At 37.9% G+C, this 17,757-nt stretch overlaps 1 protein-coding gene across 1 annotated transcript in view; it reads right to left on the bottom strand.

Annotated features, from left to right (window-relative positions):
• The window catches only part of LYST (lysosomal trafficking regulator), a 3,825,950-nt gene that overhangs the window by 300,196 nt on the left and 3,507,997 nt on the right, over window positions 1-17,757 (bottom strand). The window contains exon 45 of the mRNA XM_044075805.1: window positions 4,325-4,514. Within this exon, the coding sequence (XP_043931740.1) occupies window positions 4,325-4,514 (190 nt within the window). The remainder of the gene's footprint in view (window positions 1-4,324; window positions 4,515-17,757) is intronic.

Below are 17,757 nucleotides of genomic sequence, written 5' to 3'. Positions count from 1 at the left end.
TTAACTGGTTGGTATCATGCAAAAATCTCTTTAAGATGCCAAATGTTCCAAAACATAGTCATTAATAAACAGGGGTATTGCTTATCTTCTTCCCTTAAATGAACTTTTTATAGTATTGTTAAGTGTCTGTTCACACAGCTTATCCAAATATTTCTGCAGTGTTCTTTGATCATTTGTGGATGCAACAAAAGGAAAACTTTCTAAAACCCAGTGTCATGACCATCTATAGGCTGCAAGAAGACACTGGAAAATGGATCTTTTGAGGAATTCCACAACCGACTTGCCCTGGCACAGAAAAGTCTGCTCTATTCTAACTTAAAATGACCTCTTAGCTAATCATTTTGAATCCAAAGTCCAACAGATGGGATGAATTGGAGTTGTTTAAGATCTTCTAAAATACCTTTATGCAATAACATGTCAAAGGAGTTAGAGTAGTACAAATATATTGTCAAAAATTCCTTCAGACAGGGCATCATTAACATTAGAATGAAACTTGAGGTTTGAAAGTCGCAGTTTACAGTTGAGATAATGTTACTTAGGCATTCCTAGCAAAATGCTTTCAAAGCATTCCTAATGATTGACATGAGACTGACTAGAAAGTAGATGGAGAGTTTATTTTTTTCCTTTAAGGATTAATATGCTGCATGCCTGATTCCAGTACCCGGATACAAATCCCATATTCAGAGAATCCTGAAATAAAGAGACCTAAACTGGTAATATTTCAGTATTACTTTTGGTAATATGAATTCTTGGATGGATCTGGGTCTGAAATAGATCTAGTTTATTCTTCACTGGAGCATACTTGATGGAATCTACTGTAGCCCGTGTTTCATTTCTCATTAAGAAGTGATAAGAACTGGATGTGCTTCACTTTTGTCATCATAAACTGAACCGGTTACTAGTGAAATGAAAGATAAAAGCAAGTTTAGTAAGACAAATTCTAAAGACAAGATAGCAAACCAATGTATTCAATGCACATGCAGATCAACACAAAGGCTGAGTGTACTACTAAAGAGATGCATTCCACACAACTTAAAAAAGGAATCTGAATTTATATATCAGTTTCTTCATACAGTATGTAACTGCAGGTAACCACATACCAATTAGACGCATCCTAAATTTTGCTCTTGAAAGAAATTAAACCTAGTGCTACTCTGAAATGTATTGCCTCCACTAAGTAACAATACAAAATGACTACAATCTAAAGTACTGCATAGGTTCCCTCAACACCCCCCCCCCCCCAATCATCACCACCAAACACACATAAAAAAGTGTTCTGGGTTAAAATTCCAAACAGAAAAAGAAAGGCAAGTTCCACCAATAGTGGAATTTTTTTGAAGGAAAAAATAATGAAAGATGTCAATATGCTGGAACTTTCAAGATAGCTGCACAATGAGTAACAGCTTAACTCTAAATTTCCCAGTATGAAAACAGAAACTCAACAAAGAAAACCAGCAAACTTTTGTGTTTACGAACAAATTTCAGTAACTGGCTAGTAAGTGTGCTGCCTGGATGCCAGCAAAAAAGAAATATAAAGTACTTGGAAAAAAAACCTGCTACAAAAAATAAGAAACACAGACTGGGGAAAGTTCTGCAGCTGTTCAGTAAAAAAAGTAATGCAACCTCCAGACATGACTTCCAGTAACCTACAGGAAGACAACTGCACATAAACCTTTTTAAAATAAATGAAACACTGATGGAGTATATCAACACAAACAACAAAAGGCTGGAAAAAAAATGAAAGAAGCTTTAAACAGATATGCAGATGAGGTGATAAAGCTGCAAAAACAGAGGTTGAAATGAAGCAAAAGCTGGCTGAATATGAGACTGCTCAGGAAGAGATGTTTGAAAAAATAATAGAATTAGAGGACAGAGCACAAAGGGAAAACCTGAGATTTTCAATTACACCAGAGAAGCTGGAAGGAACAGACTACATTAATTTATGAAAGCAAAAATAAGCAGCTGGGCTGGTACTCCACAGCAGGGGTTGTTAGCTGAAATGGCGCATCATGTGCATGCTTCAAACCTGGCTATGAGAAAGTAATTTAGACCTTTAATAGTAAAGATGCAATACAACCAGCAGAAGGAGTTGTTTCTGACAAAACTGTAAAAGATGGACAAAGTACTAAAAGTGGGAGAAAGCAGAGTGTTCATGGAGAATGATTACTCATTGTACCTCAGGCAGAAGAGGAGTAAATTCATTCCACTATTCAGGGACTGCTGAGCTGCAGGTGTAAGATTCAAACTTCTGTATTCAGCTGTCTTCAAGTTATTCTTCTCTGGAGGGGACAAAATCATTTTTTTGATGAAGTACCTGCTAAGGAGGAAATACAAAACTTTGGCCAACAAAAAGTGAGTTGTGAAACAAAAGGAGATTCTCTTTCTTGTTCTTCTCATAATAAAGACCACAAAGAGACTGTTCTTGTGAAACCATTTCCACTGTTTCAATGGAAATGTTGGCGAGAAGGAAGGGATCACATAAGTTAACTAGAAGAATGAAGAGTATATTGGAAATGAAGCAGAAACAGGATTTGGCAGATAGAGATGAACAGTAATGAAACCAGTAACAATGTGGGATTACAGTACAATAATTATACTTATGAACTAGAACAACAAAATCTGGAAATATTGGACTTTTTCAGACTTTGGACTTATGGGGGACTCTAAAGTATATGCCCTACTTCATGTCATTAATGCTCGGAATAATGGTTTTGGGAAGGGGAGAGAGGGGAGAAAGTTAACTGTACGTAAAGAAAACATTTTTTTCTTAATAGTAATACTTTGTGATGTATGGTTTTCCTTGGATGCTATAAAATAAAGTCTTCTCAGTTATTTTTAAGTGTAATTGTAAATAGGTGCTGCTATTCTTTTTCCCCTTTCTTCCTGTTCAGTTTTAAGAAATGAAATGCAGGCACTGCAATGTCAATTAAAAAAAAAGATGTCAGTATGCTAACCCTATACACAAAATTATCTCACAATTTTATTAGAAACTTAAAAAACAGGCATTAACAATCTAAGATGGATGCAGTGGGAGGGAAACAAACCCAAATTCTTGAAATGGGCCCATAGTGCAATTAATAAAACTGATTAATTTAAATGTAACATCTTAGGTATGTTGTTTAAAGAAAATTAATTGTGCACTGAGGCAACTTCAACATTCTTACAGTATTCCTGCCACTGAAATAAAACAGAAGAGAAAGAACAGAAAACTGTTAAATATGTACTGTCATAAAGAACGTGCTGGCACATATGCTTTACTCATTAAAAGAGGTAAGAAACAAGTTTTGGTTGCAACTGGAGCTATCTGGTGGTTAAAAATAATGCAATACAGTGGGCAGTATGGCACACATATTAAGTTCACAAATGTACGGTTCATTATCTTAAGCCCAGCAAAAGACTTTAAGAGAAAAAGTGTTTTGCTCAAGTCCTTGCATTTTAAACTGCTTTCCCTTCAGTTGCTACCTACCACAGTTCAAAACTCTAGAAAAAATCTGTTGTTTGCTTAGCATGTACAGTTAAGTGTATTAAATGCTGTTGTACTGCAGTAGATCTGCCTCATCAAAACATGCTGCTTAACTATGGCTGCACCTTCTTACAAAGATAGTTGATGCAAGATTTTCTTACTGTAGGTAACTGTTCTACCCTGCTTTCCACAATGGCTTCAAGTAAGGCAGAATGCAGCATCAGTTTTGCCAGCTTCAGTCTGAACTACCTCCCACAGCCAATTACCCTTGTTTAAAACCAAGGATTTTACAGGGATGAGACATTTGTATTTTTACTGAACTCCAATCAGCAATGGTGAAAAGCAAAGCACTTACAGGAGTCTGTTAAAGTGCTTTCATTAAATCTATTGAATGCTGGTAGAGTGAAGAAAAGCTGCCAAAACAATGTTCGCCAACAGTGGAATTTTCTCTTTTCTCCACTGATGTGTGGCCATGGACTATATCTACAGCAGTTTGGGGTGTGTGGAAAGTTACAGGGAGCTGTCCTCTTTGCAAATAATAAACCTTTAAGGTTAGCTGAAAGTTGTTTTTGCATTTATTTTTAATCTACTGACATTCAGTAGATGTACAGTCAGTGGATCAACATGCTTCCAAGATTCATCAACTACATATAGCATTTTTGCCCCAAAACCCCAAATAATAATGTTCAACACTTCTCTATTTAAGTATATAGTACAAAAATGCAACTACTACAAATAAGCAGTTGACCTACTGAGCAGAAGCAGTACTGCATATTTAACTGAAAAACACAATAAGCTCATAAACACAGACAGAAGATTAAATTAAGGATCAGAAAAGCAAAGGTGCAATGCAATACATACCTTGTTCTTTGCTGTATATCATCATAAGGCAAAATTTTCTGGATAAACCACAAATAGCCTTTGTAGGTAGGGCCTGGAGAGAACCAAACCTTTCACCATGTGGTTGACTGAAGCAAACCACTGGATCAGTTGTGCTGGGAGAACCAACATATTCACCCCATTTCAACCCTTTTATCCACGGCAAAGGACTCTGAAATAACAAATGAAACAAGGCTGACAACACAAGTAAAGAATTCAAAATTAAAAGCATGCTGAGTCTTTAAAAAGAAACAAGCAATATGAAATACATAGAAGGCATTAATTTAAGTAATAAGTTTCAAATGAGTGTGGCATAATAGTAATTAAGTACCCCTCTAGATAGGGGCACAGCCTGAATATTTAACATATGCCACTCTCTCTGTTTCAGTAGTGTTCTTTTCCTTGTAAGCTGTGTCCTGTGTGTGTCAATTGTTCACATGTAATCCAAGTTACATGAAGACAGCATACACTGTTTTTAACAGTCTTCATTCACAATGACTTGACAGCACAATACAAGAGCTAAAGTATAAGAACACTCAGGTTCATTATTACCATGTTCCACAAAGTACTTCTGCACATATTTCACATTTTAATGAAGTACCCAGCTGAAAACACTTGTGTAAGGATATCAGATTTCCAGTGTTGCTGTAACTAATAATTTAACATTATCTGCTCTAATTTCATGTAAATGTGGTCATTAGTGAAGGTGCATTATTCTGTGAATCACTTCAATCCTAGAAACAAGTCCTTTAGAGAAAGGTAGTCTTCTGTCTGTCGCTGCAGCTTCCTGGAATCTGCACCATCTTTAAATTTATTTAATTATTACTCATAAGAGTTATACAACTGGCTGATCAGACAGCACTCCTGCTTCAACCCTAAAAATAATTGTCTAGCTGTTTGTTATTTAAAGGATGCCACAGGCAATAGGAACTTCAGCATATAAAATTATAATCTGCTTGCTCTCTACTTGTCAACACCCACAAAACGGACACAGAGCTACTTTATCACTGAGAATGGAAATTGCCTCTTCCTCTAAACTAACTTACTGGAATCTACTTCCAATACATTTGAAGAATACCACTGATTAATTTACTCACAGTATGACTACTGCTGTACTTGAATTTAGTGACAAATTCCTAGTTTATTAGTACATTTGTATTGTTCTTACATTAAATATATACATGGATTAGTTTTTCCTTTCAATCTTTATGTATTTCTATTTTTCTGAAACTTTATAATGTTTCATTATTCTGTCCTCAGGCTTTGTTTTTCCCTTTACTGTGGTATTTGTGTTTGTAGACAGTGTGTGGATGTGTTAAGTTTATATATACAAGTACTGACTGCATTTCCATTTCATAATGGTTCATTTTACCTGAAAGTGGCCTGTTAAGATCAGTTCAGTTATCTGGTTGTAAATGAATATACAAACATCAAGACAACTGAACATGAATTCCTATCACAGGAAATTAAGTATTCACTAACTTATGACCTTTTTGCTCTCTCTTAACATTCAGTCCTAACATTTTGGACATTACATTAGAAAGCACAGCTGTATGAAAATTCATAATAGTAGCTCTACAAATAGGCTCACTGCTGTAACAAACCACAATTTAATAATATTAAAGAAATATAATTTGGAGATTCAGTTGGAGATGAAAGCAATCTTCAGTCCAATCATTTCAACAGTCAGTCATTCCCTTGGGCATTCAGTTACAATCAAATTCCAGTGATGCCACCCCATGACTGCTGGTTGTGGAACAGCGTAACAAACCTAAGATGATGATAAGTAATGAAGGTCCATAACCAGGATGCTAGAAAACATACAATGAACACACCAAACATTTGTCAGTAGCACGATAATCACTAAACAGCATTCACTGATCTACCTAAAAAACTAGGCAACTAATGCTGTCTAGCAACAATACACAGTGACAGCATGTACAAAAAAGTGATCACAGAACAGATAAACTCACAATACTGAAACAGAAAAGCCTGATGGTAGAAGTCAAAGCAAAATGTAACAGGGTGACATACAGGATTGCTGGCATATCCATCACAAACATTACATCAGTCTTCCACTCACTGGAGAAGAACAGACCACCAGTATGGGATAGCCCCACGTCAAAGGAGAAGGGAAACTGTTGTTGATAGGGTATACTTTCTATCTAGAAAGATATTTCACATAAGAAAATGCTGGCCATGTGAAGGGAAGTGCTATAAAACATGCACAGGTAGAGTTAAGACGACGACTAGACCACAGGGACAGGAACATCGCCACAGTACAGAGTACCAACATGCCCTCGTTCCAAAAAAGGCACCTATCACAGTGGCCATGTACTACATCAAGAAGCGAACTGCATCTTCTAGTGACCCACTGTTGCAAATTTTTCAGGATGTCACTGCAGATCAGGCAGCAATGTTGTGGAGGCACTGCCCTTCACATGAAACATAAAACAAAACACTGCCTGTGGAACGCAGAAAACAAAAGAAAAATAAAAGCAAACAACTTGAAACAATACAGGATGTGTAAATCAGACTAATGACAAAGTACAGGGCACCCATCTGTGCACCCAAGGTTATGAACAGGTTTGGATCACTTTTACAACCAGACTGGAGGATAGTATGATGTGGCCAAAAGCCAGCTTCCCTATCTCACAGTGGGGTATTCAAGGAGAACCACTGCCAGTGTGACCTATGGTAGAGACCAGAGGCCTAACAGCTGAGCAGTTCAAAGACAACGTGACAGACATACAGATGTCACTGAACATTGCTCATCAAAGGCAGGGATTGTGACCAACTGCTGTCACAGGATGTTTGCACCTGGCTCCCAGGTCACAGCTTCCCATCGTCATTCCTTCAATCTAATAATTTTATTGAAAGGCCAGTTGTCTTAGAAGATGGGGGGCCCATTTTGTGAGGAACACATCTAGACTTCCCAGTACAAGGCTACACAGGTACACAGGAAGAGCAACTGAGGTGTGTGGAAACATAACCAGAGAAATAGAGACATGGTTGGACGGACAGAGAGGTTAAACTAGGAGTAATAAAAACATGTTCACTGCTTGCATCCTACTTTCATATCCATAATCAAGACTTCCAAGCTTCCTGATTTTTGCATTAGTCTCTTCCACACATCCTTAAATATCATAATATAATCCTTTTTAATCCATGCACCTAAATAATTCACCTCATGTCTTCATAAATACTGGTATTGCTGAACCAGTTCATGAGTTGGTACACAGTTTTCTGCTATAGCCATTGTTTTATTTTAATTTATTTTATATCATAAAATGAAAGACTTGAAACTGTCTCAAAATATTCCACAACAATAAAATACCCTTTTTCTGGATTTATCAAGTACTAAATATTATTATCTGCAATTAAAGCTAACTTTTTGATTACCGTACCAGTTATATCATTGTATTTATGAGTCCCTTATTTTTTTTGCTAATGGCTCAAAATACAAAGCCAACATCAAAGGTGGAAGAGGCCTGCCTTGTTTGTCTGTTACAAAACAGCCTGATGGAGAGAAACCCTTCCATCTTAATTCTTACAGCTGACCCTTCATATACCCCCACTAATTAACTCTATTACTCAATCAGATAATGTAATTACTCCCATTGCCCACCTCCTAAAGTCCCTAGGGTTACCACCTGTCCCACTTTGCGAGGGACAGTCCCTCTTTGGGCAGTTGTGTCCTGCTAAAAAAGTGTAAAAATGGGAATTGTCCTGAGATTTTAGGACAGAATTAGTTCCTATATTTTATGTGATAGTTGCATAAAACAGTTATTCTGTATCTGAAACACCTAAATGTTATAAGAAACAGAATAAGCAACTAAAATGCTACAAGAATAACCTTTTATTTAGGCAAAAAAGGGAAGTTCTGTCCTTTGTACTGGCCGTGAGTATGTTTTGGCCTGCAAAATCTGATGTTTATACCAAAAATGTCCCATTTTGGGCATTTAAAAAGGTGGCAACCCTAAAAGTCCCAGATGAATCTATTGAATCCTTTCTCTGCATCAAGACTTACTAACAATAGCAGCATTTTCTTACAGACTGTTTCCCTCTAGACCACCACCATTCTGTTAATGTTGTCAAATGTGTGCCTCCCAACCACAAAACCACAGTGATCCATAGCTATCAGTTTTGCCAACAATTTGCCTTTCTGTAGTACTGATAGAAACACTTTAAAATATTTATTTACTTATTTTATTTTTGTTTACTGGAATAGTCCAACTGGGAGGGTATCCTATATTCAGCGGAGGCCTGGTGGAAAGCCTCATTAGTTACACTGAATACATAATGTAAGAAATTACAAGCCTAAGATGAGACAAATAACTCCACAGAGCATATATAAGATACGAAAAAAATACTAACCTAATTTGAGACAATCAAAAAAAAGTCACAAATTAAAAAAGAATACTTATGTACTACAAGAGAAATACAAACATATTGTGAGATGATCAACTTTAGCTCAATTGCTTAATAATAATCAAATGTGTTAGGAAAACATAATACTATTAGGTAAACACCACAGTTGTGTACAAAGAGCATTTATAATGTTAAGAGAAACATAGATATATGTCTAAATGGTTAAAAGATAGGAGTGAGAGATGTAAGGATAGCTTAGTAAATTCAAGATCTGTTATTAGAATTTCTCAGGCAGGATTAAATAGAGACAGCATTCAGTAGGGATTTAGACAAAAGCAGAGCCAACAGATAGGTGGGACTTGAGTTTTAAATTTTTGGGGGTTAGCAGTGGTTAGTATGTGTTGGGGTATTAGATTCTATGTCCTAGAGATGCAACTGGAGTAGTGATAATCTCTGTAGAAGTTGTTAGCTTTAGTGACTTGTAACAGAAGCTTTTTGGAAGATCTGAGATACCTTGTATTAGATTTAGGTTTAAGTATGTGTTGTAGAGCTGGACATTTTTCTGGTTGGTGTATTATGTTGATGGCTATTGTGAGCTGGGTGAATGTCAGGAGGTTGACTAATTCCAACCAGTTTAGTTGCTGTAAGACATTACAGTGATGTAATCTGTATGAGGACTTGTTAGCAAATCTAGCAATCTTGTTATAGGAGGTATCTAATTTAGCTAGTTTAGTTTTCTTCAGGTTGGTGAAGATGGCAGAGACGTAGAGGAGGGGAGATAGTAAATGATTCCTGACAATAGATTGTCTAGTGAAGTCAGTGAGATATGGTTTAGATCTGCAGAGAGAGCCTAGTTTTATGTGTACAACAGAGTTTTTTAACAACAGTTGTGGTAGAAACATGATGGATGTATGGTTGTTTTAAATGAAAATGGAAAGTGATGACTGTATGGGTTGCAAATGGCTAGAGAAAGAGGGCTAGTACATGTATATATTATGTTCTGTTGGAGGGGGAAAGGTTGAGTGTGTAGGTCCGAAAAGTATGGTATGTGGGTGTTTCTATATGCTTTGGGTTGAGAGATGTCAGATTTAGGGTTGTGATTGGTTGGTTTTATGTGGGGGAGTGTCTGGTTTGATTTAAATTTACGAATAGCAGGGGTCGGTGGGAATTGAAAATAGGGTAGGGTAGGGAAGTGGTGAGCCTGAGTGTAGCGAGGGTGAACTGAGTGGATAGGTCCGATTGGAGATGCTGGCTAAAATAAGGTTAAAAAAAAAAACAATCAGCAAAAGCAAATGCAGGACAGTACTTGCAGGAGGTAAGGTTAGCAGAGATAAGGGAAACTTGTTTTTTTCACTTGTGAGCAGCTGAAGCAGTACCAAGACTGTAGGCAGGAGCTAGACAATTACAGTAAAGTTTCACAGTTAGGTAACATATGAAAAGAATAGGAAAGTGCAGTAGGAAAATGATATAGAAAAATAAGAGGAAGACCGAGGAGTTATTATAGTAGGACAGTGAGTTTGAAGGGGGGGGTTTAATGCTTGATGTAGAAGGTGGTGCTATAAAGGTAGCATGCAGTATACGTAGAAAATATTTACAGACATACAAGTTTTGATTGTAGCTATTTTGCGACCATGATGGGGGGATACAGGAACCTGGTGTGCTAGCAAGCTTCTGCTTGTACTTGTCCAGGAGAAGTAGGAAGTTCCATATTTTATGGTGCTGGCAGGTTGCAAGGCTTAAACTCTCTAAGAAAAGGATGGAAGAGGGAAGACATTAGATTGCATAACAGGAAATGAGAGTGTGAAGAAGGTAGCTTAAGGTTAGAAAGAAAGTGAGCAGTAACACTGGAATAGAACCCTTTATCCAGACAGCTTATTTGTTAGTATAATAGAGATAATAAGTATTGGAAATCCTGGGATGATAGAGGGGAGAGAAAAAGAAAACGGAAGGTAGTTGGGGGGATATTAGAAGACTACAGTCAAGGGCAAAGGAGGTTAGTTATATGTTATATGTAGGAGTGAGACATTCACTTATTTCACAGATAATAATAAACGTATGCCACTTTAAACAAAAAGTCAATGACCAAATATATTTTTAACCACAGGATAGTCGTTAACTTTTACAGATAAATCTTAACAGCATAACTACCTTTGCTATCACAATATATTTCACAATATATCAGCCAAAGAAAAAAGATATATAAAGTTAGCAGTTGTTATCTATACTTTCTGAAAAACTATGGAATACATAAGCAGCAAACACTGCAGTTGCTATCTGTACATTAGGTTTTAAAAAGCATTCAGCTGTTTTTAATATTCCAGCTTAAGAAATACAACCGTAATTAACAGCTAAACATTTAAACAAGGCACACCTCCTATTCTAGCCACTGTTTCTGTTTTCTACTACTCGGCAGTTAACTCAGAGCGATTGGTTAACAATACCACAGTAAAACTATGTACTGCAGTTGAATGAGTATTTAGATGCACTGTTTTAAGCTTTAAACACAGTTTTAACAAATCTTAGCAAAAATTATACCTTAAACATATGTAAACTTGCTAAATACAGCTCCCATACATCACCAGAAGCAGCAGCCAATACTCAGGGCAGGGACAGGTAGATTAAGGTAAAAGATGGCACCAAACATTGAACACAAAGCTTTAAATGGCACAAGACATGATGGAAAGGAGATTCACAATTTAAAGAATAAGGTTAGGGAGAGAAAAGAAGGTGGCAATGTAAAAGTAAGTAACAGAACATAAGATACCTAATTGGTGATTTATTTATTTTTTATTCATTTATAAATACCAGTTAAAAGAAGGAAAGAAGATTAAAAAAAAGTCAATCAATCAGTAAGTAAATGCAAAACAGTACTTCTAGGAGGTAAGGTTGGCAGAGATAATGGAAACTTGTTTTTTTACTTATGAGTAGTTGGAGCAGTACCAAGACTGTGGGCAGGAGTTAGACAATTATGGTAAAGTTTCACAGTTAGGTAACATATGAACAGAATAGGAAAAGGCAGTAGAAAGATATTATAGAAAAATAAGAGGAAGACCGAGAAGTTATTCATAGGATCACAAGAGCATAGAAAGTTACTAGGCTAATGTCCTTAGGGCCCAGCCCTAGGGTCCTTACAAACCTAGCCAAGTTCTACCCTTATATCCATGATCAGCACCTACTGTGCCTGTCCAAGAGGGGCACAGGGACACAGATGGAATCCCTGGGGGGAATTTATGGTTACCCATCCAATCATCCAGACTGTGTTTGAAGAGGGCCAATGAAATGCTTTGTTTGATATTAAGTGGGAGTCTGTTCCAAAGGTGTGGTAATGTCTGGGAGACAAAGCTATCCTACAGCAGGTACTATTAATGTCACATACCAGGTTAAGGTCTTTGGAGTGAGCAACCCATTTACCACTTGACTTATGGAGATGCAGCATTTCCAATAAAGCAGGGTCAGAAATTGCCTTGTAGGCAAGCCAGAAATCACCTCTGAGTAGTCTGTATGAAACAGAATAACGTGACAGTGATTTCAGACGATCCACATAGGACAGATGCTGAAGACCTTGAATTTGCCTTGTGAGGAACCTTTGTGGTCTCTCCAACTGTTGCAGGTGCTTGGAAAGGTACATACCAAAAGGGGCGTTGTACTTAATTATTGGCCTGATGAGGGGAGAGTACAGGGAGGTTATAACTTCTTTTCTTCTGAACAATGCCCTTACTTATAAGATGAGTAATATAAATTGCTCTTCTTACCTCTATGGAGACATGGTGGTCAAAGGTAAGGTTGCTGTCAACCTGTGTGCCCAGGTCTCTCACCAATGGGTCCATACCTAAGGTGGTGCTACTGATGTGGTAGTTAGCAGGAACATCAGTCTTACTGAAAGGGATGATAATACATTTTTTTGCATTGAGTTTAAGGATATGACTTTGGTACCAATCATTTGTTAAGATCCTCTTGTAGGATATTGACATCATTTGGAGATTCTATGACCACTCCCAGTTTGCAGTCATCAGCAAATTTTGCCAGCCACAGACCTTTAGTTTTTGCTATTACTTCGGAGAAATAGATTCCATACAACGCAGGTCCCAGAATTGATCTCTGTGTAACACCACTGGTTACAGGTCTGGTGGTGGAGGTGGATTCCCCTATTTTGACTACATGAGTTCGATCAGTGAGCCAGTTAGTGACCCATCTAATGATATAAGGGTCGGTACCTTCGTCAATGATGCCTGAGTGGGGGACAGTGTCAAATGACTTGGTGAAGTCTAGCTAGGCTATATGCACAGATTTCCCCTCGTTGAGGGGCTTGGTGGCTATCTAGAAGAAGTCCAGCAGGTTTAAAAGGTATGATTTCCTTTTGACAAATCCAAACTGAGTAGGGTCAATGGTTTGGAGATTACCTATATCTTTGTTGATTAGGTCCATGATGATTTGGCTAGTCAGACTAATAGGTCTATAGTTCCTGGGATCAGTGGAAACACCACCTTTCTGCAAAGGAATAATGGTGGCCATTTTCCATTCAGCTGGGATGAAGCCAGTGCTTAGACTATGACTGAAAAACAGTACCCAATGGTGTTGCTAATGCTTGTTGGAGACCATGTAGGATGTAGCCTGGGATGTTATCAGGTCCCAAAGATACTGTGTTTTTGGCCTTAGAGAGGATGTTTACAACCTGCTCTTTAGAGATACAAGGTAGGGGACAGGTGGTAGGGATGTCATGGGGTACATGTGGTGGGGATAGGGGAGTGAAGATTTCATAGAACCTGCTGGCCAACAGGTTAGCTATGTCACAGGCTCAGTATATCTGGTATCATTAATTACCAGCTCGGCACAAATCTGGGCCTTTCCTTTTAGGTTACGGATGTAACTAAAGAACGCCTTTTGGTCGTCTTTAGTTGAGGAAACTAATTTGGATTCATAGTTTGCTTTGGAGGACTTCACAAGAAGTCTTATTTGCTTGTTTAAGCTGAGGAGGGAGTGTTTCCAGTTTAGGGCTCGCTCTCTCTTACACTTAAGATAGGCATTTCTTCCTCTTATTGTAAAGCCTGTTAATGGCAGTTGTCCACCAGGCAGGTTTGTTCTTCCTTGAGGAGCTTGTTTTGGTCCTATCAGGTAGAGCCGAGTGAATGCAGTTATACGGGTGTTTGTATAAAGCACTGGTGTAGAACTTGGCATAGTGCCAGTTCCATCTGAGGAGGAGATGCAGTGAAACCATTTATACCATCCTGTAAGAGGTTATAATCTGCTTTGGATACGTTTTTTGTTTACTTTAGCTGCTGCTGGGGCGGGGGGGGGGGGGATTCACATGTGATAGTTACTTCAAATGAGACTGATTTGTGGTCAGATCTCACCGGGGAAGACCTCACAGTGGGGGTGCTACAGTGGTTCCTCATACTGGTAAGCACCAGATACAGGAAGTTGGTACCACTTGTGGGGGTGTCAACCAACTGGTCCAGGGCACTGGAGTTAACGAAGTTGAGGAACCTTTGGGCAAGTGAGTATGAGCACAAGTAATTTACCTAATCAATGGATGGGTAGTTAAAGTCACCCAAATCCATGGTGTTCAAATCCATCTTGATAGACTCAAGTAGATCCAAACAGGCAGAGTGGGTGTTCTGATTCATGGAGTTATTATAGCAGGACAGTGAATTTGACATGAGGAGGGGAGAATTTAATGCATTCTAAGTAGAAACACTTGGTGTATACTTTACAATATTATAATACTACATTATACTGAATGTTATTTTGATTGTACAGTTTAAGGTGTTTCATCTTGGCACCTGTATAGTATATCATTTGTCACCCTACTTTTAGATGATGTACAGTTTAAAGTTTTATTATCCTAAGTTCTGTTCAATGTAAAATGTATTGTTGTTCTTTGTACCTGTGAAATTGTATTTTTTAATCTATGTTTTATGTGGAGCTTTTCGCCCCAGGCCTCCGCTGAAAAAGTACTTGTGTCCAGTCGGACTTTCCCAGTAACCAAATGTAAAATAAATTCTGATTATGTAGAAGGCCGCACTAGAAAAGTAGCATATAGTATACACAGAAAATATTTACAAACTTGGAAGTTTTGATAGCAGCTATTTTGAAACCATGACCCTGGGGATAAGGGAACTTGGTGCACTCGCAAGCTTCTGCTTGTACTTGTTCAGAAGTAGGAAGTTCACAGTTTATGCTGCTGAGGCTTACAATGTCTTAAACAGATGGAAAATAGGTAAATACAGCTGCCGTACATCATCAGAAGCAGTGGGAAATACTCAGGTCAGGGACAGATGGACTGAGGTAAAAAACATAATCATGGTTTAAAACAGACACAGGATTATATAAAGCTGGGTAGGAAGGGTCTTTTCTATCTCTGGGTAATACAGCCACCACAGTTTTCTTCTAAGGTACTGGCACTACCCTCCACACACTTTTTTTTTTATATTGTTAAACAGAACCTTACATATCTTTGTTACATTCTTCCTACCCAACTTCCACACGAATGCCAACTCTGTTCCTGGAGACTGCCCTGTTGACTGAATCTATCAGCATTTTTCTCATCTCTTCCTATAGTCCACATGCTTCTGCTTTATACAAATGTTCATAACATTTCCAAAATATCGTTAATACACATATAGGATCTCTGGTTATTTTTTTTGCTAGAGGCTCCTTAAGATTAACAACATTCCTGTCTTTGTTTTGTTGCCTAAGATGATGTTCTAAAAGTTTTGTGCTTTAAGGGTTGCAATCCAAAAATAGTTGCTTGACAGCAACCTTTCTAATCTCATGCATATTATCCAAATACTCCCTTATTTTGCCATTAGCACACTGCAGCTATTCCTTTTGTTGTTATGCAAGAGTCCCCTTATTATGTAATACTTTAACCTTTGTCATCCCCTTTAAATAATTCCTATTAGTTTTTGTCTATATCATATTTCTACCATGTTTTTAAAACTCCATTTTCATTTCAGTTCACTCACTAGCTATCTCTTCTGTAGAAATTTCTATTGTTTGAAATAACTCTCTAATTATTTCCACTAGCCATTCTGCATTAAAAGGAAAGTGCTGGTGTCACATGTTTACTTCATTATCTTGCCTCTTTATCATAGTGTTTATTGATATGTGAACTGAATAATCTTCCCTAACAACTCTTGGACCATTTCCACAACCAAGTCCTTAAATTCTTCTCTTTTTTACAAGTAGGTAGGAAAATGCCAGTGTCTCATTTTGACTTCCTGACTCTGTATCTTTATCTTATTTATTTATTTTTTTTATTAATCAGTGCATGATCTGAAATTGTTACAGGATATGTGTCAAACATTTCAATCAAACACATGTTGCTGTGAAATATATTTTCTATTCAGAACAAGTAAAAAAGCAAAACTAAAAGTTAACAGTGTCACTGGTTACCCGACATTAACGCTATAGAGTTTGCATTGTGATTTTTTGCATTTGCTGCTCAGTCCCACTATAGCTTTAGAATAGCTAATTGAAAAATTAATTAATTATTGAACAATTGTTCTCAATCAGTTGTTTGGCTTTTAAGTATTTAAAGCATGTGGATTTTTGTAAAACTGTCTTGGATCTGAAGAAGCTACACCTAGTGAAAGCGCTTATCCTCGTTTTTTCCATAATAAACTGTCCGTTTATTATCTCGTTTGGGATTTATTGAAGCTGTCTACCTGTTTTATGAAGATATTCCTCACTCGACTCACCACTTGTTTGATTTATAAAGAAGCATATTTTCTATTCAGTCTAGTCCAGTTACTGCACCTTGGGGAATAATAAAGAAATTCTGTTTTGAGCACCTACTACTGAATTCATATCTTCCTTACCAAACAGTCACATATATTTAACCAGTAATCTATCATCATTTGTTAGCTGGCATGCACCAGGCTTCTCACACGTCTTTGGAGACTCTGCAGACATCCGTTTTGGATGTACAGGGGGAACCACGTCTAATTATATCTGAAGAGCCAGGGGGTGTTACAGAGATTCTTGTTAGGGAGGAGATTCTCACTATGCTGATTGAGTGTTGGCAGGGGTCCGAACCACGTAAGATATTTAGAGCTGACAGCCATTTGAAAAAGAAACAGAAGACTAAACATATTTCCCCTGTTCCTAAAGATCCTCAGAGTGAATGACAGGATTACACACATGATGCTCTTACAGCTTTAAAGCCCCCTCAAGGAGTCTCTGTTCCTGCCCATACCTTGGTCTTCTACTCCCCCTAATGAAGAAGTACATTTTGATGAAGAGTCTTTGGTCTATTGCTCCCAGATTCCCTCTCCCTTGGATTACTATTCAGAGGAAGAGGACTCTATTAATCCAGATTCTCCCTTTGAGGAGATTTCCTTTGGGGGATACTGTTTCTTGTATGATGGAGTACTTTTAAGTGAGACTGTACCTGGGTCTCTGATGTTCAAAAGAGGTATTATGACCTCTTTCAAATGGAGTCTCCCAAGCCCTCTGCAGTTCCTTCTGTTCCTGCTGCTTTGTTGGACACCTTTTCTGCAGCTTCTCAGGCTCCTGATTCTCAGCCCCTTGCTCCTAAGAAGCTTGAGAGGTTTTATAATGTCGCTGATAACTTTAAATTTCTTTACAGGTGTCCCTTGGCTGACCCCCTATTATTTCTGTTTCTTCTGATAAGCCTTCCAAGCTTTTGTCCTCTGCTAAACTGCTTCCTTCTGACAAGGGCAGCAGGGCCATGGGGAGCTTGGGCAAAAAGGTGTACTGCTGCTACTCTGGCCTTTTGGGCTGTGAATTACCAGACCCATATGACCAGGTATGTTTTAGTCCTCCTTCCTCAGTCTTTTCAAGTTATTTCAGATTTTCCAGACTCTGAAGATAAAGCTTCAGCCCTTTTTTTGTTGGGGTCTTCGTCTCAGATTATTCATTCCATTCCATTAAGTGCAGTTATGATGCTGCTGATGCTTCTTCTACAGCTGTTGCCTTTGGTTCTGTCTTGAGGTGTTATTCTTGGTGTTGCCTTCAGCCTTTGCCTGAGGATATTAAGGATAAATTGATGGATGCTCCTCCTTACAATAAAGATCTCTTCA

This window comes from Protopterus annectens, chromosome 1.part1 (assembly GCF_019279795.1).
Source record: "Protopterus annectens isolate FY-2018-M chromosome 1.part1, PAN1.0, whole genome shotgun sequence".
Lineage (NCBI taxonomy): Eukaryota > Metazoa > Chordata > Ceratodontiformes > Protopteridae > Protopterus > Protopterus annectens.
The sequence above is the reverse complement of the archived record's forward strand: the minus strand, read 5'-3'. Positions and strand labels throughout refer to the sequence as shown.